Source organism: Mauremys mutica, chromosome 6, assembly GCF_020497125.1.
Source record: "Mauremys mutica isolate MM-2020 ecotype Southern chromosome 6, ASM2049712v1, whole genome shotgun sequence".
NCBI lineage: Eukaryota > Metazoa > Chordata > Testudines > Geoemydidae > Mauremys > Mauremys mutica.
The window spans coordinates 5,656,719-5,678,286 of record NC_059077.1 but is presented as its reverse complement, the minus strand read 5'-3'; the positions used below and the strand labels follow the sequence as shown (position 1 = coordinate 5,678,286).

Below are 21,568 nucleotides of genomic sequence, written 5' to 3'. Positions count from 1 at the left end.
TAACTAACATAGGGTGAACATGGTAGTCCATAAGATTTTGGACGTGGAAATACTTAGAAGGAAGAGAAAACCCTCAGGGTGGTCCAAGAAGTAATGGAATGAAAGTGAGCAATGGGAAATTTAGGCTGATAATCAGGAAATAAATCCTTAGGAATATTCATAATAGTTCACATTTATATAACACTTTACATCATCAAAATTCTTTGCAAATATTAACTAATTAATTTATTAGCCTGCCCTTAGGTGAAATGACACTTTCAACTCCCGAATCCCTAAAAAGCTAAGTTTGAAAAACCACTGGAAAACACACAGTAGGGAACAATTTTCCCCTGGCTGAAAGTATGGACTAGATGCCCTACATGGACTTTTTCTACCTCTAGTTTTTACCATTCTTATACAGAAGGGAAAGGGCTGAGCACGCCACACATTATTACATGAAAGCCAGATTCACTACAGTGACATACCACCAGCTGTTTCCTTTCTCTAAACACAGAGAGATCTATATACCAAGGAAAAAGGCAAAAAGGGAGACTTAAAAGATGGTTAGATAAGTGAAGTGGCCAACATAACAGAGGAGAGCCTAATGGACAGCTTTGTTTTCTGGCCTAAAGGCAAGAATATTCAGAAGAGTCATTTTTGCAGTCCAATGCCTCTTAACTAGACAAGCTGTTGGATTTTAGTAGATACCAACATACACTATTTACTATTTACTGCTGTAAAGACACAGAACTGGAGGATTGCCTTGTCTCTTTGAAGTCAAGGAATACTCTTGCTGCTAAAGCTAAAAAAGTTCTGCTAAAAGGCACAGAAACACGTATTGTATTGAAATAATGAAGGAAAAATTAAGAAGCATCAACAGAAATCACTGTGAATAAGAGAAAATCAACAAGGAAATAATATCAGGAACTGTACAAGCAGAGCCAGTTCACTCAGTAGCACAAATGTAACTTTTCCCGAGAGTTATGGAAGGATCTAAGACTCGGTGATGCAACCAAGTAAACGCAGCCACGCCATCGCAGGGAGAAGGGGAACCTAGGTAATTTAGAAAGGTTACTCTCCACTTTAGCTGAGGCCTCCAAACTCAATACAGTTTATGATGTTAATGGTTAATGAGAGTAGTAAGGTCATTCTGACATGGTCTTGCAGAAGCTAGATGTTCAGAGGGGAAACAATCTGAATACACCCTGAGGTTTTGCCATTGACAGAGAAAAAAGAGAAGGGGCCTTTTCAACGGACACCAAACGAAGCAGATTGCTTGGGTTCACTGGTTACTCATTTCAGCCTCACTCAAACAAAGTCTGAGGAATTTAACAATGAAGAGAGTACTTATCAGTGGTTCAGTCGAGCTGGAAGGGCATATCAAGTGGGGTCCCGTAGGGATCAGTTCTGGGTCCGGTTCTGTTCAGTATCTTCATCAATGGTTGAGATAGCACACTTATAAAGTTTGCAGACAATACCAACCTGGGGCGGGGGGAGGTTTGCAAGTGCTTTGGAGGATAGCATTAAAATTCAAAATGATCTGGACAAACTGGAGAAATGGTCTGAAGTAAATAGGAGGAAATTCAATACGGACAAATGCAAAGTACTCCACTTAGGAAGGAACAATCAGTTGCACACATACAAAATGGGAAATGACTGCCTAGGAAAGGGATCTGGGGGTCACAGTGGATCACAAGCTAAATATGAGTCAGCAATGTAACACTGTTGCAAAAAAAGTGAACATAGTTCTGGGATGTATTAGCAGGAGTGTTGTAAACAAGACACAAGAGGTAATACTTCCACTCTACTCCATGCTGATTAGGCCTCAGCTGGAGTATTGTGTCCAGTTCTGGGAACTACGTTTCAGGAAAGATGTGGACAAACTGGAGAAAGTCCAGAGAAGAGCAACAAAAATGATTTAAGGTTTAGAAAACATGACCTATGAGGGAAGATTAAGAAAAATGGGTCTGTATAGTCTGGCGAAGAGAAGACTGAGAGGGGCCCTGTTAACAGTTTTTAAGTACATAAAAGATTGTTACAAGGAGGAGAGAGTAAATTGTTCTCCTTAATCTCTGAGAATAGGACAAGAAGCAATGGTCTTAAACTGTTGGATATTAGGAAAAACTTCCTGTCGGGGTGGTTAAGCACTGGAATAAATTGCCTAGGGAGGTTGTGGAATCTCCATCATTGGAGATTTTTAAGAGCAGGTTAGATCTGTCAGGGATGGTCTAGAGTGCAGGAGACTGGGTTAGATGACCTCTCGAGGTCTCTTTCAGTCCTATAATTCTCTGATTTTAAGACTAAGATGTGGGGCACGTCTACGCTACTGCTTCAGTCGATCTAACGTATGTCACTCAGGGGTGTGAAAAAGGCACCCCCTGAGCGACACAAGTTACAGTGGCCTAAGTGCTGTCCACACCGGCACTGTGTCAGCTGGATACGCTTTCCTGCCCACATAGCTTCCGCCTCTTGTGGAGGTGGAGTAATTATGCCGCCAGGAGAGTGCTCTCCCGTCAGCATACAGTGCCTTCATCAGACACGGTGCAGGCTGTGCCGATGTAGCACTTCTAGTGTAGATCTGTCCTAAGACTGCTCTGGAAATTGATGCAACCGTTATATGTGGGAGTGGAAACACTATCAGGATGATGTGCAGGGTCTCCAGATATATTCTGTGGACCCAGGTGTGAAGGGTATATGCATGGGGATCATTACTACTAATTATTTGTATTACAACAGAGCCCAGAAGCCCCAGCCAGCATTGAAACTCCACTGTGCTAGTGGTGTACCAGAAAGACAGTCCCTCCCCCAAAGAATTTACAATTCACACACACAAAAGAGGGGAGAAAATTAGTACAAGTTTTAAAATTTACCAGTTAAAAAGCTGCCACATCAATGTGGTTCTGTGTACACTAACCAAGCCTGGACATTTTGTGGCCAATAACACCACACACAAATATGTAGTTCTAAGCACAATCAAATCTCATGCCTCAGGACGTCATCTGATTGTTTTCCTTCCCCTTCTCCAGACAGCACTGTTCAGCTGGGTAAGTGCACTGCGGCAGGAGATCGAGAGTTTGCCTTCCATTGAAGCATAAGGTACTGGCCACTGCCCAGAAAAGATTCCAGACTTGATGGACTGAAGGTCTGAGCCTGCAGGGCAAATCCCATATTCCAATAGGGGACTATGTCTGGAAGAAATAGCTATATCCTTGGTTTTATTTTTGCTTAGAAATACGTTATCTGTCCCTAATGAAAGACTAAAATCTGAAGCAAAGGAAGTCAGTGTGTGCCACTGGACCAGTTCAGTTACTGCTGGCATGAAATAGTGGTGGTGAACATGGAGGGAGATAGGAAGCAGGCAACTAGGACAGAGACAAGAACCTTGCAGATTCCATATACGGATGTAACTAGAAAATGGAGCTTAAGTGCGTGTGTGTTAAAGGAGCCCAAACATGTAACAGAGGGATGCCAATTAAAAAGATACTAAAACCAGAAGACTTCAACTTCAGTGATTAGTGCTAGGTAATTTGCCTTGTGATAAACTAGCTATCCAACTCAGTAAATAGACCCAAGGTCGTTCTACAGCCTGAAAGCTCTTTTCTTAACTTTTTCTGGTGCCACAATAAACGCCAAAGCAGTAAGTCAAACTTTGCCATGCATCTCGATGTCCTAGGTTCTAGCATCTCCATGAGACGTTTCCTCAAAAGGGCTGTGTGGGGGCAGATAACTTCTTCAACTGCTAGGCCAACAGAGACAGCATGTAATTTTACTAACTGAAACAGAAAGAGAGGGATGAGGGGAGAAGCCACGATTTTTTGGAGGCATGTGGATAGGAAGATAATTCCTGGGAATACCCCTATCACAGAAAAGAAATCCTCCAAATAATGTGAAAAATCTCAATTTCACCACTGAGGTACTTCGAGAACAAAAGAAAAGAAAGAATGATGGTTAAAAATAAATATAAAGGAAAACCATCAATGAAAATTGCTCCTGAAACTTTGCAGAAATTTTTACGGCTTTCTCTTGCTTAAATTGATTGGTGTAGCGATGTTATAAAATGACTATTAGGATTCATTGTGCACAACAGAAAGTGCTGAAATGTCAGCCGACTATACAGCAAAAGTAATGGGTCCTGAACCCCGGTTAGTCAAAAATGATTTTGTTTCAAATTAGAAATTGATTTTTTTGGACACAAGCCCTTTACAGGCTTCCAACTTTTGTAGCTGTGCCTTGGAAGAGATTAACCTCAGCCACTGTTTGGGTCCAGTCTGATGATACCCTTTCAGAAGTTTCTTCACAGGGTCTGCTTTTTAATGTTGGTACGGTCTTAACCAATAATACAAGCTATTTGTTCCTTTGAGAACTGCACCATATTTTTTCTCATTGTGCCTTTTTTTATATATATATATTTTTATGCTGACACAAACCACAAACTGGTTGACACGTTCAAAAAAAAAAAAAAAAAAAAGCCAGCTCATAATTGAACGAAAGATTGTGTCAGGCTCTGCAGTGAAACCGCCAAACTGCTTCTATTTCCCCCCTCCCCCTCCCGAGAACGACAGCTTTCTCCACATCGTGAGTGGAGATGCTAAGTGAAGAGCAGGATAGATTCTAGCTGCAAAAACATCCTTGTGTGGCAAAATATCAGGTTGTGATGGTGGTAGCCATTACTCGGGGAGGAAGAGAACGTGAAGATTACGTCACAAAAAGCAAACCCCATCAAGCTTATTCTCCGTTTGCTGGGAAAGCACAAAATTGCTGAAGTAATTCTTTCTTGGAAAAAAGGACTGGGGGTTTTTTTTTGTCCCATGTTAGGGACCTCAACAAAATCACTTGCGGTTTGCTGGGCTTTCTACATCTTCTGTTTTATTTATAATAGCTACATTTTGGTTGTTTTAAGCAACTTACAATCCTCTCCCTCTTCCTTGGGATCTAACTGAACCACACATGAATACATGCCTATAATTACTAAATGCCACACATAAACTCACATTATAAGACAGCATATGCTTCATCTTACCTCTTCTAGACCTGCCAGTTTCCTTCTTTCCATGCATCCACATGGCTCCTTCTTCCACGTTTGCACTAAAGCCAACTGTTCTCCTCCCCAAGCTGCTCCCTCCACTGCTCCCTGGTGTTTTGGATGCTTTGCCTAGTGCCGGTGTTTTGGGAAGGCAATCTTCATACTTAGACACTGGAAAGCTGGAAGAGGTGAAAGGTCATGAGCTGTTAACATGTTGCACATTATCACTGCACTGTTTGTGCAGTTTGTCTTGAAGCAGCAATATTCTAGTTGTGCTGTGGCTTTGTTTATTTTCTCTAGCATTTTAATGCCCGAGCATGCTGGGTAGGGATCAAAATGTTAGCAAGTTATTTTAAATGGGAGACTCCAGGGAATTCTCAGGCTCTCAGCAACACAAAACATTTCAGAACATGCACTTCAGTGACACTTTCATTGTAATTTAAGAGTGCACATCCACATTTATAGCAAAGAATGTTTTAAGGTGTGTAAATGTACATATCAGACTCAGAAACTTACATGAGATTTATCTCCCTGCTTATAGCTAAATGGATACTTTACAGGTGTTTCTATGAGAGAGACAAGGTTGGTGAGGCAATATTTTTTATTGGACCAACTTCTGCTAGTGAAAGAGACAAGCTTTCAAACATACACACAGCTCTTCTTAAGTGTTAGGGTACATGCTTTTCTCTGCAGCCATGTGGGCTGGAAACATACTCTTTTTAACAAAAACTGAGATTCTCATGTAATCGCTTGACTCCAGGAGCTAGGGCTTTAAGGAAAATAACAAATATCCTGAGACTTATGATCGAATTGCAAGCGTTCTATGCCATTATCTAAATCCTTGATGATGATTTAGATAACAGCATAGAGAGTACACTTATAAAGTTTGCAGACAATACTAAGCTGGGAGGGGTTGCAAGTGCTTTGGAGGACAGGATTATAATTCAAAATGACCTGGACAAACTGGAGAAATGGTCTTGAGTAAATAGGATGAAATTCAATAAGGACAAATGCAAAGTGCTCCACTTAGGAAGGAACTGCAAGTTGCACACATACAAAATGGGAAATGACTACCTAGAAAGGAGTTCTGCGGAAAGGGATCTGGGGGTCATACAGGGCCGCCCAGAGGATTCAGGGGGCCTGGGGCAAAGCGGGGGAGCTGCGGTGCTTGTACTCACCCGGCAGCGGTCTGGGTCTTCGGCGGCATTTTGGCAGCAGGGGGCCCTTCAGAGCTCTGCGTCTTTGGCAGCACTGAAGGGCCCCCTGCCGCCGAAATGCCGCCGAAGACCCGGACCGCCACCGGGCCAGGGCTCGCGAGGCCCCTGCGGGGCCTGGGGCAAATTGCCCCACTTGCCTCCCCTCTGGGCGGCCCTGGGGTCATAGTGGACCATAAGCTAAATATGAGTCAACAGTGTAACACTGTTGCAAACAAAGCAAACCTCAATCTGGGATGTATTAGCAGGAGTGTTGTAAACAAGACATGAGAAGTAACTCTTCCGCTGTACTCCGTGCTGATTAGGCCTCAACTGGAGTATTGTGTCCAGTTCTGGGTGCCATATTTCAGGAAAGATGTGGACAAATTGGAGAAAGTCCAGAGAAGAGCAACAAAAATGATTAAAGTCTAGAAAATATGACCTATGAAGAAGATTGAAAAAAATTAGGTTTGTTTAGTCTGGAAAAGAGAAGACAGAGGGGACCTGATAACAGTTTTCAAGTACATAAAAGGTTGTTGCAAGAAGGAGGGAGAAAAATTGTTCTTCTTAACCTCTGAGGCTAGAACAAAAAGCAATGGGCTTAAAGTGCAGCAAGGAAGGTTTAGGTTGGACACTAGGAAAAACTTCCTAACTGTCAGGGTGGTTAAGCAATGGAATAAATTGCCCAGGGAGGTTGTGTAATCTCTATCATTGGAGATTTTTAAGAGCAGGTTAGACAAACACCTGTCAGGGATGGTTAGATAATACTTTAGTCCTGCCATGAGTGCAGAGGACTGGACTAGATGACATCTCAAGGTCCCTTCCAGTCCTATGATTCTATATGGGAGCTGGGAAGCAAACCACATGTCAGGGGAACTAGTCCAGGCACAGGAGGGAAGCTGGGGCCAGGAAGAAAAGGTGTGGAGTGTTTGAAGTAGAAGGTGCAGATGTCTTGGTAAAGTCAGGGCTGTTGGCAATAGAAGGGATGAAGCATGGAGAGTAGGGGATGAAAAGTCTGTGGAGGTTGTTGAGCAATGGCTGAGAAAAGAGAGTTCTGACTGGAGGAGCCAGTGACTGGGAGCTCCAGGAACCTCATTAGCTCTGCAGGGCTGAGTTGCATGGGGTGGAGCTGGAGAAACAGAAATGCATGGTTTGAGCTAGGGAGGAAAAGGTGGCATTGGGGTTCATGGAGTAAGTATTACTGTAGTTGCCATAGACACATGCAATTATGAATGGAATCATGGGAAAGGAGATGTCCAGGAGATCACCTCTCCATTATTAAGAGGTGGTACACACTGCACAAGTGTATCAGAACCTCTGCCATACGACCTGTGTGTGGGCAAATATTCTTTGAACAGATACTACAGAAATGGGAATATAATAAGAAATGTAACCATCTCTGCAGCATTCCCCTTGGGGAAATTTTTATGCATGCTTTCACCTTTTGCCTTGCCTATTGAAGGTCCTTTCTTGATAGCCCCCTGAAGAACCAATTCTCCTCTGTCAACGTCTGCCCTCAGTGAAAAGCCTACTGCCTGTGATGGGGATGCCCACCAGGTGTAGCTGATTAGACCTGTGATTGACACAAAGTAAACAATTTGGAAGATGATGATATGAAGGAATAAAATTCAGTTTATCTCCTCATATCTCTGCAGTGCTCGCAGATGTAAAAATCGGGAAAATCTTATTATTAAGTCAAGAGAATACACACACAGAGAAGATCTGTTGAGTATATAAGTGCCGTTTTAAACAGACACCCCGAAGAATGTACACTTCAATTGTTTGGGATACAGTTTCTATGAAATATGCTATGCAAAATGAATTTGAACAATATTTGCATGTAAAAAATGCTACTGAATATAGTGTACGCTAGGAAAAAAGTGGATCTCTGATGTTTCCATCAGAAAATGATATCTAAATTAAAAGTTTCAAAATCAATGTGCTGTACCAGTCATTGTTTAATAGGGCCCTCTGTGTCTGTTGGACAATTAGTTATACTCCTGTATTATTAATGCAGAACATTATGTAATGGCTCATGACCTATAATAACTAGCTGAAGTGTTGGCTAAAACTTCTCTGAATAACCTCCATTTACTTTAGGGCTTCTAACTACATAACCACTAATAATGTAGCACAGTGGCTATTAACATGTATGGCAGACTAAATTAGTATCTTATTTGAATTACATGAAATTAATCTACTAATTCCTGCAATATACAGTGTAGAAAGGGGTGGATTAGAACCCTAACTACTGATGAAAGGGCCTGAAAGATTCACTGGTTAAAAAGGTCTTTACAAAAATATAGGATTATAGAGATATTTTCCCCTTGTGCTTCTGCATGATTAAGAGCATTTAAAGATATTTAAGGTGGCAGCCATTATTTGGATGTTTTCTGGGTTTTTTAAATACATTTAATTAGAACCTACAAATCTTTTCTGAAGACAGTTACCCTTGAGTTGTAAATGACTGGGAGGAGGTTACTTTGCTGGCACAGTGTGATACTCTTTACATGGTGAGGTTATACCTAGAATACCGAGTTGGGTTTGGGTAACACTGTGCCAGAGGGAATTCAGAGAAGAGAAACAAAAAGGATTAGGAGGTTGAAAAGGTTAATACAAAGAAACAATAAAATGCTTATATAATAGCTTGGCAAAACAATGAATTGGGGTTTATTCCTTCAGCCTTTAAAGTTTTGCTTGAGTAAGGACTGCAGAATCAGACCCTAAAAAGAGACACACTGAACATCTATTTGAAAGGATGTAACCACCGAGGAGGAAGGGGAAGAGTGATACAAGAGAATTCTAATAAGGAGCAATGTACTGAAATGAAACAAAGAGGATGTTCGGAAGAACTAACCTGTGACAGAGTTCCATGAGTCAGTGGAATAATCTGCCAAAGGAAGTGATGAAAGCCCCATACCTTAGGAAATTTCAAACTAGAAAATATGATGATGTTCGTCCATCGTTTTCGAAGAAGACCTTAACATCTATCAGGTTGTGAGCTGTCCACAGTGCGTCCGCAGATGGCTGGTAAGGCCAATACGGGCACGGAATGTTCTGCCACATGTCGGGCAGACATGCGTGGGCACCACTGTTACAACATTTGCAGCTCTGGCTTTACGGAGTGCTCGCTTCTCTTGTGCTAGTGTTATCCTTCTAGCTTCAGATGTCTGGCAGCCTTGGTGGATCAGCGTACGCCATGTCGATCGGTCTTGTGCCAGGGTTTCCCAGGAGGTGATGTCGATATCCAGGGACTTAAGAGAGGCTTTCAGCGTATCTTTGTATCGCTTCTTTTGTCCCCCGTGCGATCGCTTTCCTTGAGACAGCTCACCATAGAAGAGCTGTTTGGGGATGCGGTGGTCTGGCATCCTCACAACATGGCCTGCCCAGCGTGTCTGGGCTTTCATAAGCAGAGTGTAAACTGATGGCAGGCCTGCTCTGGAAAGGACTTCTGTGTCAGGCACCTTATCCTGCCACCGAATCCTCAGAAGTCTGCGGAGGCAAGTCGTGTGGAAGTGGTTCAATTGCCTAGCGTGCCTCCTGTATACAGTCCAGGTCTCACTGGCATACATCAAGGTAGTTAGCACTACTGCTCGGTAGACTTTAAGCTTTGTAGCAAGGCTTATTCCACGGCGGTCCCACACGTTGGTCAGCAGTCCGCCAAATGCAGAGCTTGCCTTGGCGATTCTGCAGTTGACCTCGATGTCAATTGTCACTGCACGGGAGAGGGTGCTGCCAAGGTATGTAAATTGGTCCACTGCTTGCAGCTTTTGCCCCTTCACTGTGATGATGGGCTCTTGGTGTTGGGCTTTCGGAGCTGGCTGGTGCATCACTTCGGTTTTCTTTATGTTGATAAGAAGGCCAAAGTTATCGCATGCTGCTGCGAATTTGTCCATGCTGGCTTGCATTTCCTGCTCTGATCCAGCATTCAGGGCACAATCGTCAGCAAAAAGGAGGTCTCGTAGCACAGTCTCCTTTATCTTGGTGACAGCCTGGAGTCTTCGCAGGTTGAACAGTTTCCCATCAGTCCTGTATCTCAGGCTGACTCCCAAGGAACTGTTCTGAAAGGCGTCTGACAGAAAATATACCAACAGGAACAATCCTGCACTGGCTAATTGACCTAATGGGTCCCTATCTATTTCCAGTTTATATGATACATCAATACATTCAAGTGTAGCTTGATTAATATGACTTTGTACAGGACATGGTCATTTTCAATGAGTTTTATCATTACTACCTGAAACAGGATCACTGAGAAGGATGGCAAAAGAGGTTAAGGTACTTACTAACCTACAGACTAATGCCGGAGCAGCCAATAAATTCTACCAAAAAAGGAAGAGGCTCTTTCTCTCCTTTCTCACCTCCTAGCTTATGAACGCCTAAACTCTTCAAGAATAATAGGGAACACGCCCTGAACTTTTCCATTTTGTCTAAGCCTCATATCGCGATATCCCTGCTGAGCTTGAATGGCAAATTTTAAATGTCATTCAAGACCCAATGAATACTGCTAGTATTTGCATTCCTTAAAAGTAAAAAAAAAAAAAAACATTAACCTTTTGTTTTATTGAATTAAAATGCCATGGAAATGCTGATGTAGCCTTCAGAGACCAAAATACTTTTACAAAGAAGAATAGCTGTCATTTATTAGACACAAAGAACAATTACTTGATAGGATGCATTCTGACAAAAAGCAGATTGGTATTCTCATCATAGAAAAGGCATTGTAAAAAAAAAAAAAAGAAAGAAAAAAAAAAACCCCAGCACAGACCTCTGAGACTTGAATAATTTAAAGCTGCATTTGGTGCAATTTAAATTTTTCTTTAGGGAGGCAAAGTTAAATACCTTTAATTTGTTCTAATTATTTCAAATTTGCAAGTTAATTATGGCTGATCATTAAATAACAAAAAGGACTATCGTCTCCGTAGAGTTTTACCTCCTACCCTCTGCATTACTTAAGCTAGATTTTAGTATGCATGAATTAACTTTCTAAATAATCACACGGTTTGACTAAATGGCTCAGTAAAATGAGCTCTGATCCTCAGAATAAGCATTAATGGACATTAGAAAGGCTATTGGGACCCATGTTACTTACATTATAAGTATTTTTAATGGGGTCTTATTTACTAATCTTTATGTACTGTTCAAGTTAGGGCACCATATAGATACATTATTCTGCTTTAATAGAGGAAAGTCACTTCTTCAACACACTAAAATAAATGTCCATTTAGAGCCAACTAAATTCAGTTTTAAATAAATGCAGGGAACCTATGATAGAATTTAACTTGTTTTAGCTGCTCACACTGATGAATCAATCTAACACAATGCTAGCCTAGCTCTCCAAATGGAATTTTACAGATCTGTTGATGTGCTAAGCTACCCAAGCAGCAAAGAAGCTCTGGTCCTAGCAGCAATCAGCACTAACTATAAACCTTTTGGGTGTAAGCAGGCTGAATCTGTTTCCTGTTCTATAGCCAGTGTTCAACTGACTGGTTCCCAGCCATCGATTTTGGAGTCTCACCTTCTACTGAACTTTGACCTATACACACATTTTCCACGGCAGATCAGCGGTAGCCAGAGAACACAAGATTACATCAGGACCAGTCAGAAACCCACAAATGAGAGTCAATTCATTCCTCCAATATCTATGTTCAACAGATGGCTACCGTAATGTTACCCCGTTGAGTCCAGGGCTTGGGAGTTTAGCCATCAGTAAAGTAACAGATTGCACTGGTGGGTTTGTTCCAAAAGCAAACTTTGCAGTAATGTTTTTTTTCCACTCTGCAATTTCTATTTAAAAAACAACAACCCACCAACAACTTTATTAATGGCGCCAGGGTACAATTTGCTGCAATTACAATCTGGCCAAGAATGTGTAACATTTAATGGTGCAAGACTGGTGATCAGCACAAGCAATACATATTTGATGTTGGAATCCCCTTAACCATTAAGGAAATGTAGCAATTCCCAGGGGGATACACCTTAGACATGGCAGTTGGATGCCTAAATACCTTTAAAACTTTAGCCCTAAGTGACTTGCAGAAGTCTGTGGTGAATCAGGGCATTGAGTCCAGGTCTCAAGTCTTAGACTAGTGTCCCAACCACTGAACCATTCAGCCTCTCGCGTGCTGCTAGGTCATGCCCACTCTCTCTGTCCAGAAGTAGCAAAAGGGTGGGCAGTTGAGGCTGAGAAGGAGAATGGGGGTAAATCCTTCCATGCATGAAACCAGAGCAGTTCTGTGCTGGAGAGCAGGATAGCTAAAAACCAGTGGGTGAGACCAATGATACTGGTCATTCATTCATGCAGGAGACGGTATTCTTAAGAGAGGCCTAGGAAGCACTAGAGGGAATTGGTTTGGAATACGGGGTGGATCAAGCATTGCAGGTGGAGGGGAAGTGCACAAAAGAAGCATACTCGATGCAGCTTATTGATGGTCGGCGTGACCACCCTTGGGTTCCTAAGGGCTAAAGCAATCTGTTCACAAGTACATTAACTGCATCAAAAACGTGCTGTTAAAAACCTTGATGCCTTTTACCACAGAAACAGAAAAGTGTTTGAAAAAAAATCTAAACTTAACTTTCTTGTTCTTTAAAAGACAGAAAAAACTGGCTCTGGCAGAGACCTTGAAGACCACACTTAAGCCTAAAGTGAGTTTTCATGGACGAATTATAAAACCTGGCATTTAGGCATTTATGTAAGACACATAGGCATGCTAATGACATGGGTGGGATCCAACGGCTGTTACATCCTCCTCCTAGAAATGCACACTCACCTCTACCGCTCAAGCCCATCTCTTTTCTCAGGCTTTTCCTCTAGGGCAGGGGCTGAGTATTTGAAGGGGGAGAAAGGAGTCATTATCCTGATCATTTTGTAACTGGGTATTTTATTTGGTAAGTTAATAGAAATCTAAAATAAAAATAGCATCATATCTTCTAAAAAATAAGTTTTCCCCAGAAAAAAAATCACTCTAGGTATCAGTCACAGGTGCTGGCTTCTAATTTTCCCCAGGGGTGCTCAACCCCCACTCAGCCCCAGGCCTCGCCCCCAATCCACCCCTTCCCCCAAGGCACCATCCCACTCCCTGCCCTCACCCTGCCTCTTCATGCCCCCTCACCCTAGCACACCCCATACCTGCTCCTCACATCTCCCTCCCAGTGCCTCCTGCATGCCGCAGAACAGCTCATCCGCAGTGGGTGGGAGGCGCTAGGAGGGAGGGAGGGGGAGGAGTTGATCAGCAGGGGCTGCAGGCAGGTGGGATTGGGGTTGGGAGAGGAGCTTGGCTGCCAGTGGGTACTAATCACCTACTAATTTTTTTCTGTGGGTGCTACAGCGCTGGAGCACCCACAGAGTTGGCGCCTATGATTTCACTATAACCCGGATTTCAACATTCACATTATGGTGCTTTGAAGAAATGTGTGTCTTCATCTTCACCCTATCTGGATTTTCATTATACCAAGAATTTACAATTAAAAGGTCCTGCGGTATCAGGTACCCAGGATCAAATGTCCACTCCATTCCACATTTCTGTTGAACTCACTGTCCTAACGGTACTGTGTTTATTTTAATCACCTCTCCTTCTGGAAGAGGGGTGCTCCAGGCAACATTCTGATCAGATGCTAAATACCCTCCCACATCACATTCTACCAATGTATTGTAATTTAAACCAACACTTCTCCAGACACTTCTTCACTTGGACCAGCTCCCCTCCAAATTCCTCTAATGTTTGGTTCTCAAAGCATTTCATTCTATCAATGGGAGCGAAGGGCACTTAGGACCTTGCACGATTATGCCCTTAATTCGTAATGAACCATGTAAGATTGTATTAGACCATATAAATCATGGATGAAATCCTGGCCCTGTAGAATATAATCAGAGTTTTGCCTCTGACTTAAATGGGGCCAAAAATTCACACCACATACCTAATTAAAGGTAAGAAAGCTAAATGGCTCTTAAAATTATGGAGTCTTCCCTCCAAAGCCGTGTCCTGGTTTTGCTCTAAGTCATATTTTGAATCCCTCTCAGCCCACCTAGCTGCCCTAAGAAACAATGACATGATCTCTGATAATTTCTCTCCTTTTCTGCCACCAGAGAGTGAATCCAAAAGAAAATTCCAACACAAAGCTTTTCATACAGTCATGTGGAAATGACCACAGAAGGCAGGCTGGCAAAGCTTTGGCAGGACAAAATGCTGCAATTGTGTGTTTGGCCTTTTTTATAGAGCAGAGTAGAGCAGCTGTCGCTCTAGCAAGCAGTGCTGTCAACCTTCACAAAAGAAAGTCATGTAAATGTCAAGCCACAGGTATAAAAACAACCCTTCAATACAGCCTCTGTGTATCTGCAAAGCCTGCCTAGCTCTCACCAGTGAAAGCACCAGAAGGGATGATGCAAAAGCCTGTTTAGGACAAACAAAGTTTCTGAACTAAATCCAAACTTCTACAGTTCTTGATCAAACAGCGGAACTCTTGTGGGTAGGATGAAACCCAAACGTCTGCCTGCCATTTTGGTGCCTTAGCCAAGAATCACTTTTAAGTGGTTCTGAGGCAGCCTCGTCCACCACACACCCCTCAAAATGCCATATGCAAACTGTTACCTAACCAAACATCCTGGATTGTATTCCAATTTGGTCTTGAAGGAGGACTCTGAAAACAGTACATCCCCTTATCACCTTGGTCCAAAAAGAACAGAGAGCTTTACCATAATACTGCTACCATTGCAAACCAAGCTGGTAAAATCACGCTCAAAATGTAGTGAGTCTTTTCAGAACTGGAATCACCCATCAGCATGGTGCAAGATCCCTTGTTTTCACGCACATTATAAAACAGTAAGTATATACACACCAGCTCCTCCAGAAGAGTGTTAAAAAAGTTCACAGCTGTTGATAGCAGTACCTCTCAGCAAATGAATAGCTATTTTGAAACCACTCTTTCTGCCAGTGGATCACATGACAGAACAACCATTCACTGAAGATAAATGTGAATGTAACAGAAAGAGGTGGACAACAAGATAAGAGATCCATAATTAAAGCAATAGATGCTTAGGATCTGCACTGTCGTAGACAGAAACTGCAGGGTGTGGAATGTGTAAAGAAACCAACTAGGAGTGAATCCTATAATACCTGTAGGTGGAGCCATGTGTTAATAATACTTAGCATTTATATTACTTTCTGGCACAGATCCACAGCAACTGTGCTATGCCCCCACCTTCTATTCAAGGACAAAGTGGAACTTCCCAGACATTAAGCTTCCACTTGCAAAAAATAAAAATAAAAATGGCAAAGTAAGTTATTACCCCCATTTTGAAGGTGGTGAAAGCAAGGAACAGAGAAATTAAACTTCCAAGGTCACAAACTGAGTCAGATGGCCAGGCCTCGTGACTCCCAAGTCCCATGCTCTAGCCCAGCCTTCCAAAAAAAAAAAAAAAAAAAAAAAAAGTCATGAAATTTACCCTCCTAGGCCAAAAATACAAAACTAAACAAAAAAACAAAACCCATCACCTGCCTTCATTGTGATGGTGATTATTATAATGAAAAATATGAAACTTTAAAACCCCTCATACACCTGGGTAAATAGTTAAAATAATCTGCAAAATTCTATTAGATTATGTTACCCTGCAGAGAGTCACTTTTGATGAAGGAGTTTTTAGTAAAGATTTAAGAAATTCAAAACTGACAGCTTCATTTGCCTTGACTCTACTAAAACCACTCGATTCACCTTGGTGCTCAGTGCCTCTGAAAAATCAAGTCATTTATTTAGGTGACTAAATATGAATTTAGACGCATAACTGTAGGCACCCAAGTTTGAACGTTTTAACCAGCGTTTCATCAAAATCTTCCTATGGCTTTCCTTTTAGCACGTGGACTTACTGTAAATGCAATGTCACAGAATACTGGGTCAGCCCAGATGCTTAAGGAACACACTTAACATTTGCCTCCTGTTCTTTATGTTAAGATCCTAAGGCAGGGGGAGGCAACCTTTCGGAAGTGGTGTGCCGAGTTTTCATTTATTCACCCTAATTTAAGGTTTCGCGTGCCAGCAATACATTTTAACGTTTTTAGAAGATCTCTTTCTATACATCTATAATATATAACTAAACTATTGTTGCATGTAAAGTAAATCAGGTTTTTTAAATGTTTGAGAAGCTTCATTTAAAATTAAATTAAAATGCAGAGCTCCCCAGACCGGTGGCCAGGACCCAGCCAGTGCGAGTGCCACTGAGAATCAGCTTGCGTGCCGCCTTTGGCACACGTGCCATAGGTTGCCTACCCCTGTCCTAAGGGAAACCCCAAATCCTACACCTTGCAGAACTGTCATGAAAGATGCTACAAATATCTGTTTACCATTGCCACAGTGACTAGGATGGTAAGAAAATCTAAACGATATTTTATCTGCCAATCAAAAAGAGATGACTGAATTTCAGGCAGTAGAAAGTAGAGGTTTGCATGGTTCTGTTTTAAAGTAATTATAATGGTCTGAAATGTCAGCCACAACCCAATACTAAAGGTACCATGCTAGCAATATGGTATGGCTGCTCTTTGTTGAACTGTAATTTATTTACATTGAGGTGGCAGCTAGTGGCCCGACCTGTAGCTGCGTGCTACACACCGTACAAACACGGAACAAAAAGACAGCCTCTATCCCAAAGACCTTACAGTACAAAGTGAGACAGCACAACAGACAAACAGGAAGGGGGGCGCAAAAAAAGAATAAGACAATTGTTGCTTGTTGATTAAAGAGAAGGGCCTGTAGTTACACAGATGGGTAAGGAACAACACTTACTATTGTCCAGGGCTGGAGTTACTTGCACGCTCTTTTGTTTTGAACTCTTAAACGTGACAGAGTTGGTCACATTGTACCTCTTTGGGGCAGGGACCTTCTCTTCGGTCTGTGTTTGTACAGTGCCTGGCCCAAGGGATCCTGGCTTTTCTGCACACCATAGTTCATCGTATCTGAAGGATGGAAAGACCAACTGAGGCCCTTCTCTTACCCTGCAGAAAATTTTAAGTCATTGGTGTCGTGGTACCATCTGCTAGGCGACAAGGAGACAAAGCCCAGTGAAAGGCAGAGAAAGAGGCACTCTGTCTCCTCTCCTGAAAGAAGGGAGCCACGTTTACAGCTCTTTGAACAGCCCCTCTTTGTGCCTCAATGGGATTAGGAGGGGAAAAACCAAACAACAACAACAAACTCCAAGCAAAGGGGAGGGGAGAGGCGGGACGAGAAACAGGAAGGATCCAGACCAATGCTAAGTACCACCATGCAGTGACTCTGTACTGACTGCAGGTTCCAATGCCAGAAGATGCTTGGAGACAGCCTCCAGTGGATTTTATATGCATATGGGATACAGTAAGAGGAGGCATGGAGGAAAAAAAGCGATAAACATAAAAAGGAGATGTTGCTGCTCATGCTATTGATGGAGTGACAAGAAACAAGGGGATCTAACAATACAATGTGAGCTGCCGGCCAGGGTAGGCAAGCGACCGCAAACAGAGAGTTTCAAAGAGAGGAGTAACGTGGTCTAATTGCACAGCAAGGAAATGAGTCTTAGCAGCTGTATTTTAAATGGAGGTGACTGACATGGATATAAGGGAGGCAGGCCAGAGAGGATTTCCCATAGTTAAGGTGCTTAATTTTTACAGTATGTTATGGAAGAGAAAGCAGCAGCATGCGGCAGCAGCCTAGAAGGACCGGGGAAAAGTGTCAAGGTGACGCCTGGGGGTGGGGGGTGGGGGGTCACAAGAAGGGTCACATGTTCCTTCCCAGATGCCTGGGGGGGCCTATTCAGCAGGGAACCTCAGTGGCGAAAGGAGCAGGGACGGCCCCCAGCCTGGCCCCGGCCCCAGCCCTTCCATACAGCTGTGTCTCCTGTCTGGGCTCTGTTGTAAGCTCCGCCAGAGGACAGGGCTGGGGGCGGTATAGCCACATTCTGCTCCTTTCGCCACTGCGGTTCCCGGCGCAGCAGGAGGACAGAGTCTGTCATTCCCCCTCCCCCCGCCAGGGAACATGGGATGAGGAGGGGACAGGGAAAGCACGGGGGCCCTGGGCTGGGGATGAGGGGTCACGTGGGAAAGTCACGTGCCCCCTTTTAGCTGGTGCCCCCCTTTGTGTTCCTCCCATGAGTCACCCAACGAGTCTGAGTGACAGGGAGGGTCGTGGTATTGTCAATACCAGAAGCAGAGAGCGTTTCAGAAAGAAAAGTAAAGAGCGCGTTTTTTGCCAGATTAGGGTTGATCAGACAGCAAGACAACCAGATAAGCAAAGGGTAAAAGAGTTACTGGCATAGTGATGATAGCTGAATCTATGGAGGCGGATGTAGTCATCCAGGGATAATATCTGGGCAAATCAAGAAATGCCTGAATCCTCTCTTTGCGAGAAGAAACTGGTTCAAAACTAGTTCCAAGAGAAATGGTATGAAATAGTGCCGCAAAAAAACCCCACATAAAGTATTCTCTTCATAAAAATCTAAAGATCATACTGTTTCTAAAATTAGGGCAACCACTAAATGAAAGTTAACCTGAACAATAACTTTAGCTAAACTTCAGGTCACATGCATTAATATAATGAGATGAGGAATATGAAAAGGCCATTCATAATAGAATTCATGAAGTTAGGAATGCCATGCTTAGCTGCCTTATAAGATATAATTAATGATCCTATAAAGTACGAACTCACCCGGCCATCTACAAAACCGTTCTTTACATTGGGTAGGGCAAGCAAGCTGCTGCTTCCACAACTATTGCCCTTTGAGAAGCTGAAAAGCCCTTTTCCCCTGTTCCATCAGGGACCACGTTGCCATGACATGCTGAGCTTTGAGCCACTACCCAAATCAGAATGCTATATAACAGCTGGCAACCCAATACACATCTCTCATGATAGACTGGTTATTGGTGAAATGTTAAAGAAAAAGTCATTACCTCTTTCCTATTGCTTCTAATACCCTACATTCCTCTAGATTATTTATAATCCCCACTAAACCCGTCCTCTGTTTATAGTCTTTTAACACAATAGAAAAATATAAACTATCTGGAGATCAGCCGCGTTTTGTACCACTCCCAGCCATTTGGTACAACAAAGGAAGTTCTCTCTCCATCAAACGGCCTGATCCCTCATGGAGCCCCGATGCTCAGATTCAAGGTTAAAGGATTAAGGCCTGAAGCACTGAGTACCAGAGGAAAGAAAGCCAAATATCAAAAGAAACACAAAAATCAATCCTCTGCACCACAGGGGCAGTCTGAAGAACAAGTCAGCTGGGCTGAATCTAAAATTTTCTCTGTGTGGCTCTCAAAAATTAGCACTGTTATAAATGTAATGGGCAGTTTCGCAAAGACAAAGCACCCCTGGAAAACAACAGAGCTCAATTCAAAATATCATTACACTCTGGAAAGTTTTATGTCACCATAATTTTAGTTGGAAATGCATAAAGTCCACTTCAGAGAGAGAGAGAGGTCACATGACATTATCCTTCTATGAAGTTTGTATATCTACAAGTGACAGAATGTAATACTTAGTACAGTTTGCTTTTTGCTTCAATTCTCTACATGCTGAAGCGCAGCCAAGGTCACAGGAGGGAGGAAAAAGTGGGTTTAGCTTGGTGCAGCTGTGATCATGGCCAGAAATAGCAGGGTATGGAGGATTTCTTGCTTTGATTTTGTAATACCAATGGCTTTTGTTCTTAGTACTGCCCCATCAGTTCAGATTTTAAATGGCTTGATAGTTGCAAGGGTAGGTTCCAAATACAGCTAATTCAAAAGTACCTTCCAGAACCTTTTTGTTTTAATACGATCTGGCTCAACTTTTCCTACTGAAAACTCTGAAAAAAAGACAATATACATTAAAATATTAGTTACTTTAAGAACAAATTTTTAAAAATAAATAGAAGATACACAGTTACATATAAGAACGGCAATCTATATGAAAACTAATCAAGCCAGGCTTAAAAAAAAATAACTGGAGATATACCAATCTCCTAGAACTGGAAGGGACCTTGAAAGGTCATTGAATCCAGCCCACTGCCTTCACTAGCAGGACCAATTTTTGCCCCAGATACCAAAGTGGCCCCCTCAAGGATTGAACTCACAACCCTGGGTTTAGCAGGCCAATGCTCAAACCACTGAGCTATCCCTCCCCTCCTTCAAGAGAGTGCTGCAATTCATGGAGTGATCTACTAGCTTCTAATGCATGAGCTTTTGTGGGTGAATACCCACTTTGTCGGATGCATGTAGTGGAAATTTCCAGGGGCAGGTATATATATGCAAGCAAGAAGCAGGCTGGAGATAATGAGGTTAGTTCAATCAGAGAGGATGAGGCCCTCTTCTAGCAGTTGAGGTGTGAAAACCAAGAGAGGAGAAACTGGTTTTGTAGTTGGCAAGCCATTCACAGTCTTTGTTTAATCCTGAGCTGATGATGTCAAATTTGCAGATGAACTGAAGCTCAGCAGTTTCTCTTTGAAGTCTGGTCCTGAAGTTTTTTTGCTGCAGGATGGCCACCTTAAGATCTGCTATTGTGTGGCCAGGGAGGTTGAAGTGTTCTCCTACAGGTTTTTGTATATTGCCATTCCTAATGTCCGATTTGTGTCCATTTATCCTTTTCCTTAGAAACTGTCCAGTTTGGCCGATGTACACAGCAGAGGGGCATTGCTGGCATATGATGGCATATATTACATTGGTGGACGTGCAGGTGAATGAACCGGTGATGGTGTGGCAGATCTGGTTAGGTCCTGTGATGGTGTCGCTGGTGTAGATATGTGGGCAGAGTTGGCATCGAGGTTTGTTGCATGGATTGGTTCCTGAGTTAGAGTTACTATGGTGCGGTGTGCAGTTGTTGGTGAGAATATGCTTCAGGTTGGAAGGTTGTCTGTGGGCGAGGACTGGCCTGCCACCCAAGGCCTGTGAAAGTGTGGGATCATTGTCCAGGATGGGTTGTAGATCCCTGATGATGCGTTGGAGGGGTTTTAGCTGGGGACTGTATGTGATGGCCAGTGGAGTCCTGTTGGTTTCTTTCTTGGGTTTGTCTTGCAGTAGGAGGCTTCTGGGTACACGTCTGTCTCTGTTGATCTGTTTCCTTATTTCCTCGTGCGGGTATTGTAGTTTTGAGACTTCTTGGTGGAGATTTTGTAGGTGTTGGTCTCTGTCTGAGGGGTTAGAGCAGATGCGGTTGTACCTCAGTGCTTGGCTGTAGACAATGGATCGTGTGGTGTGTCCGGGATGGAAGCTGGAGGCATGAAGGTAGGCATAGCGGTAAGTAGGTTTTCAGTATAGGGTGGTGTTAATGTGCACCGGGGAGTCAAGGAAGTGGACCTCCCGTGTAGATTGGTCCAGGCTGAGGCTGATGGTGGGGTGGAAGCTGTTGCTTCTTGCTTGCATATATATACCTGCCCCTGGAA

The 21,568-nt window shown here is 42.9% G+C and overlaps 1 protein-coding gene across 5 annotated transcripts in view; it reads right to left on the bottom strand.

The window, feature by feature from the left end:
* Positions 1–21,568, bottom strand: part of KIAA1328 (KIAA1328 ortholog) — a 250,571-nt gene that overhangs the window by 45,136 nt on the left and 183,867 nt on the right. For all 5 annotated transcript variants that reach the window (XM_045020559.1, XM_045020558.1, XM_045020561.1 and 2 more), the window contains one exon: positions 5,000–5,181. In XM_045020559.1, coding sequence (XP_044876494.1) covers positions 5,000–5,181 — 182 coding nt within the window. The remainder of the gene's footprint in view (positions 1–4,999; positions 5,182–21,568) is intronic.